The sequence below is a fragment of the Centrocercus urophasianus genome, unplaced genomic scaffold, assembly GCF_019232065.1.
Source record: "Centrocercus urophasianus isolate 14NV4802_14NV808 unplaced genomic scaffold, USGS_Curo_1.0 seq_10, whole genome shotgun sequence".
Lineage (NCBI taxonomy): Eukaryota > Metazoa > Chordata > Aves > Galliformes > Phasianidae > Centrocercus > Centrocercus urophasianus.
The window spans coordinates 47,318,471-47,323,951 of NW_024884142.1; the positions used below are offsets into that span (position 1 = coordinate 47,318,471).

At 48.9% G+C, this 5,481-nt stretch overlaps 1 protein-coding gene across 1 annotated transcript; it reads right to left on the bottom strand.

Annotated features, from left to right (window-relative positions):
* Nucleotides 1-2,132: 2,132 nt before the first annotated feature.
* On the bottom strand, nt 2,133-5,043 carry CCN2 (cellular communication network factor 2). Its single transcript, XM_042818025.1, has 5 exons — nt 4,844-5,043; nt 4,530-4,752; nt 4,186-4,437; nt 3,774-3,985; nt 2,133-3,471 (listed from the first exon to the last, which is right to left on the bottom strand). Exons 1-5 carry the CDS (start codon nt 4,892-4,894, stop codon nt 3,175-3,177), a joined length of 1,035 nt encoding a protein of 344 aa, XP_042673959.1. The 5' UTR covers nt 4,895-5,043; the 3' UTR covers nt 2,133-3,174.
* Between the last annotated feature and the right edge of the window lie 438 nt (nt 5,044-5,481).

A 5,481-nucleotide genomic window follows, 5' to 3' on the forward strand; every position in this document is an offset into this window, starting at 1 on the left:
ATGTACAGCCCTTGATATGTTCAGGGGAGAGTAACAACTTGCCTAATACATTTGTATACACAACATACTTCCTTACTTTAATTCACAGTGATAAGAGCAAAGCACAGTTAAAATATTCTAGCAGGAGGTCTCTTCCTACTTTTCCTCTGGCCTACACGGCTGTGTGGTAGTTTGTCAGAGGGTGGGCAAAGCAGATGCACCTGCATTACCAAACAGAGATCACAGTTCTAAACTGCTTTAGGGGTGCCCCTTTGTGGGTGCCTTGAGTTAAGTGGTGGCCCTTCCTGAAGCAGTGTCCCTGCCTCTTGCCAGTCCTGCAGCCTCATATGCCAGACACAGCTGGTGGGCAGTGGCAGGGGATGCCACTGTGCTATGCAGCTTGTGGTCTGTGATAAAGCCCCTGCATTAGAAGCAAAACCTGAATGGATCTCATGAGCTAGTTATGAGATGCAAGAGGATGATGTTATATGAAATGATCGTTCATTATAACGCTCAATATCAGTTTTGCCCACTTTCAAAAAACACAGCTTAAGTTTTTAATCAATAGGCTTGAGCATCATCATAAGGGCGTTAATCCCAACCTGCCAGATCTATTGTGCTTCTTTTTGTTCCTCTGATACTGAGAGCTTCTATAATGGTAGCTATGAATGAAGTCTGTGAATGTCCTGTCCCTGCTGGAACCAGACTCTTAATATTTGGAGGTGGAGAAACAGTAGCAGTTGGACACCCAATCCTTGTGGTTGTATGAATGTTTGAAGTGTTTCCAGGGTGAACTGAATGGCTGCATGGCATTCATAACCTGCAAAAAAAAAAAAAAAAAAAAAAAAAAAAGGAGAAAAAAGAAGTGATGGAGTCTCAGGGTGTGTAAGAGCCAGGGGCTACCCAAAACTATTTCTTACAGAACACAGAAGGCCACTTCCTCATGCCAGAATTCCTCATATTTTTGAGAGGAAGGGGAAATGTTTCTGTGGCTGTATGCAGTTTGGCAAGACCACTGGAAAAGACTCATGTTGACTTCCTATTAGTTAGAACCCTGTTGTCCATCACTAGTCAAAGCTGGTGTTATACCGATTTGCTGCTAATGCTAGCTGAAATCAATGGACTTGGAAGGTTCTCAAGAAGGATGGACATTTTTGTAAGCTAACATTCTTTCACCACCAGGAAATTCCAGATTGAACTTGTTTGCCTGAAAAGGATTCTTGTTGGGGGAGCATGTGTTTTTTCTGAAAACAAAAACTAATGCTTCTAGTGCAAAGGTTAATTTTAAATTCAAAGAATCCCCTAGTCTTAATAAAGGAGCAAAGTCTGTTACTAAATGTAGGACCTAGCATAGAACTAAAGAGTCTCAACTGTCCTTCCAATTTTTTCTTAAGCTTGGACCATCATCAAAATGTGCAGATCTCACAACATTTCCAATCTGCTGGCCTGCAAGAGTTTGAATCAAAAGATGTTTTACAGAACAAACTGGCAGCTAAAATGATTTGCCCTCAGCCATTAAGAAGGAAGATAATCCAGTTATTCTGCATTTTAGTTCAGTACTTTATCTACCAAAACATAGCAAGGTCTTAACTTGGGTAGAAACATACACAAGTCAGCATTACTTTGCATGAAGTTTAAATCAGAATATCTTAGGAAATCCCTTCCAATCCATATTACTCTACAACTTGCATGGCATAGCTCATTAACTCCTAACAGAGAATTCTACCAGATTTGGATTTCTGGATTTGATTCAGGTCAGTTTTTGAATTATCTGTGGCTAAAGATGAAGTCATATCCAATGAAACACCACAATAAGATTAAGCACGTTGCATGGATTATTATAGTGGGGTTGTATACTACAGTGATTAGCTGGCTCATTTTAAAAGCACTACATGATGCTTAAGGAACCTGTTGCTCATTCTAATGTAATACTTGGCTTGGCAGAACTGACCTGGCCCTGTCCTCCGTTCAAATTCAGAGTAGTATAGCACAGCTGAGTCATTATCTACAGACCAAGAGACTATAAGATAATTGATTGTTCCTGAGTATGTTTCTGGAGAAGGAAAACTTACATCACTTTTTTTTTTTACCTCGTGCAAAACAAAGCTCATTGAGAAATTCATAACAGTGAAAATAAATGAGATGTCAAGCCATTTATATAAAAAATATAAATACTTTATTTTCAACTAAAAAGGTGCAAACATGTAACTTTTGGTCATACTTCTCAACAAATAAACTGTCCAAAAGAGCCATAGTCAAAGAAAGAAACAAATGCTCAAGTGGAAAGATTGATTAGCTACAGAAGAGTCGTTTTTCTTAAAGCCACTTGATCAATAAAGTGGAGGTAGATGCATTTTGCCAGACAGTCGAGTGCTTTGTATGGATACAGGCATCTCAAGGCTAACACTCTCCATCTCAGACTCCACTCATCATTTCACTCTGAGCAGTTTCCACTAAAGTATCCATTTCATACTTTGAATGCATTGTCAGACGAGCTTCAGATCCTACCTATCTTGTTCCAAAGAAGAAGGCTATCATTGAAATATCAAAGCATTACACATAGGCACAAAACTTAAATTAATTTAGATAACTGTACAAATATATATACACAGTATTTACAATATTAATAAAAAGTAGCTTGTTGCAGGTATCCTAACTGCCACAAGCTGTCCAGTCAAATAGACACGATTCTGATTCTTGCTGACCAAGCCATGTGAATCAGAGTGTCAGAGCTGAAACATTACGGTCCTGACTAAACAGAACACCTTCTGCTTCGCACTTTTCTGGGTGAGGGTTTGCATTCCAGCTGTTGCTGTCACTTATACCTGTGTCAGCAAACATGCTTATGGTCTCCTTCTCAATTGCACTACTAGATGAAGAAAACACTGTACCACATTAAGGGAACATTCACGTAAGTCTGCCTTTCCCGTGCATTTCCCTTAACCCCTTCACACCACCTCATGAACAGCACTGTTCTGAAGCTGTGTCTTGTTGTGGTTCCACAGTCCATTTTACCTTCTTCAAACCACTGTCTGGGGTCAGTAGACAAATTGTCTTAAGTCACATGGAGCAGTTTGTTGAAATTAAAAAAAAAAAAACAAACTGATTTAAATACCTTGTGCTATTGAATCATGTTTACAAAATGAGATGCAAATCAGTTCAAGTTGAGAATCTAGTTAGCGGCTCCTCCTGGCTTTATGCCATGTCTCCATACATCTTCCTGTAGTACAGAGACTCAAAGATGTCATTGTCTCCAGGGCAGTTGTAGTGGCAAGCACAGGTCTTGATGAACATCATTTTCCTTTTCATGATCTCTCCATCGGGGCACTTGAACTCCACAGGGAGGGTGGCTGTTCTGTGGGGTGTGCAGCAGCGCCCATCAGTGCAGACACCACAGAACTTAGCTCTGTACATCTTCACGCTGGTGCAGCCAGACAGCTCAAACTTGATGGGCTTGGAGATTTTTGGGGTGCGAATGCACTTTTTGCCTTTCTGTTAGGATGCAAGTGAATACAACATGTTTAGAAGGTATGCTTTGATATGGCACTAAGCTTGCACGTTAAGAGCAGGCGGATGCACTACTAACTGTATTTTCAATAGACAGTTGCTTTATGTAGTGCCATAATGTGCAAGTAAGTATTACAAGTATTTAGTTGTAGATTATTCACTTCTGGAGCAAAACTCAAATTTCAAGCACTCAAAACTTACTATCAGAACTCTACATTTTTCAGTAATAATTTCTGCCAGGAAACAGAACCATCCTAGAAGATCATTCATTCAAGATAACTCTTTACCTTGATGTTCTCCTCCAGGTCAGCTTCACAAGGTCTGACCATGCACAGTCTGCTCTGCTTCTCCAGTCTGCAGAAAGCATTATCGTTGGTGACCCTGGTCGAAATGCCCATGCCACAGGTCTTGGAGCAAGCACTCCACTCAGTAGTCTGCACCAGGCAGTTGGCACGCATCATAGTGGGGTCTGGGCCGTAAGTGTCTTCCAGTCTGTAGGCTGCAGGGGACACAGACAACCAGGGTGAGCCGACCATCTGAAATCATACCCTGCTGAACGTTCCCAGAGAAGTTCAGGCAGCCACCTGACAAACGACCCCACTCACTTCTGGGCTCCAGCTGCTGGAGCAGATACACATCATCTCCCACACAGACGTCCCTTCCCCTCAGGCTGTCACTCGAAGCGCGATGCCCACTCACCGGCCAGCGCGGGTCCCACAGCCGTCTGCTCCTTGGCCTCGTCGCAGACCCACTCCTCGCAGCACTTCCCGGGGAGCTTCACTCGCCGCGGGTAGGGGCAGTCGGGGCTGGGCAGGCGGACGTCCATGCTGCAGAGAGGCACGCAGCCCACCGCGCCGTCCAGGCAGGTGCACTTGTACTTGCAGCTGCTCCGGAAGGACTCGCCGCTCCGGTACACCATGCCGGAGAAGACGCAGGGCGCTCCGTCCCGAGCTGCGAGGGAAGGCAGGAGGCGGGCGGTCACACACCGTCCCGGCCGCCGGGACCCCCTCCCCGCCGCCTGCGTCCCCGGCGGCCCCACTCACCGGTGCAGACGCCGATGCGGCGGTTGGCGGGGGAGCCGAAGTCGCAGAAGAGCCCTTTGTGGTGGTCGCAGGGGTCGCGCTCGGTGCACAGCTCGCCCAGCTGCTTGGCGCAGACGCGGCAGCAGCCGCAGCCATCGAGCACCAGGGAGACGCCGGCGGGGCAGCTGGGGCCGGGCCCCGCGCCGCACTGGCACTGCCCGCTGCACTCCTGGCCTCGCACCTCCTGAGCGGAGAGACGGAGGAGAGAGGCCGTCAGTCGCGCCGCAGGGCCGGGCCAACGGGGAGGGAGCGGGGCGAGCGGCAGGAGCACTTACCGGGCCGAGGAGGGCGAGCAGCAGGGCGACGGCGAGGCTGGCGGGGGACATCCTGGGGCTGCTGTGCGATGAGACGGGACGAGGTGCAGCGTCTGTCGCTGAGGCTTCTTTCAGCAGCGCGGTGCGACGCTGTCCGGATTCGGGCTGGGCTGGCGGTGGCTGCTCTGCTCCGCTTTGCTGCTTCTGAGCCCGGCGGGAGAGTGCTGCGTGACTGCCGAGCTTCGGGCCGAGCGCCCCTTTATAGGCGGCGGCGGCGCGGCTTCGCCAATGGGCTGAATGGGGCCGCGGACAAACAGCGACATTCCGCGCATTCCTGCGCGCCGCGCCGCCCGCCCGCCCCGCCCCGCGCGGCCGCCGCCGCCGCCTCGGAGCGGCCCTGACCCCTGGCTCCGCATTCCTTCGCCCGCCCCCCCGGCCCGAGGCACCCCTGCGCCTCTTTTTCCCCTTTCTTTTTTTTTTTTTTCTTTTTTTTTCCCCCCCGTGTTCGCCTCTCACGAGCCGCGTCCAGGGCCGTCCCGGGCCGTGCTGGAGGCCCGCGGGCCGGGGCCGGTTGCTAGGGGTGGCCCGGAGAATGCTTCACTCCCCTCCCTCCCCTCGTCCCCGGCCGCGGTGCTCCGGGACGGGTGGGGGCCCGCCGG

What these genes read in the sequence shown, in the direction of transcription:
- CCN2 (XM_042818025.1), bottom strand. Translation starts at nt 4,894, where the DNA reads ATGTCCCCCGCCAGCCTCGCCGTCGCCCTGCTGCTCGCCCTCCTCGGC. An exon ending in TGCTCGCCCTCCTCGGCCCG is followed by an intron (nt 4,753 to 4,843) that starts GTAAGTGCTCCT and finishes CTCTCCGCTCAG; the next exon opens with GAGGTGCGAGGCCAGGAGTG. An exon ending in ACCTGGAGGAGAACATCAAG is followed by an intron (nt 3,472 to 3,773) that starts GTAAAGAGTTAT and finishes GCATCCTAACAG; the next exon opens with AAAGGCAAAAAGTGCATTCG.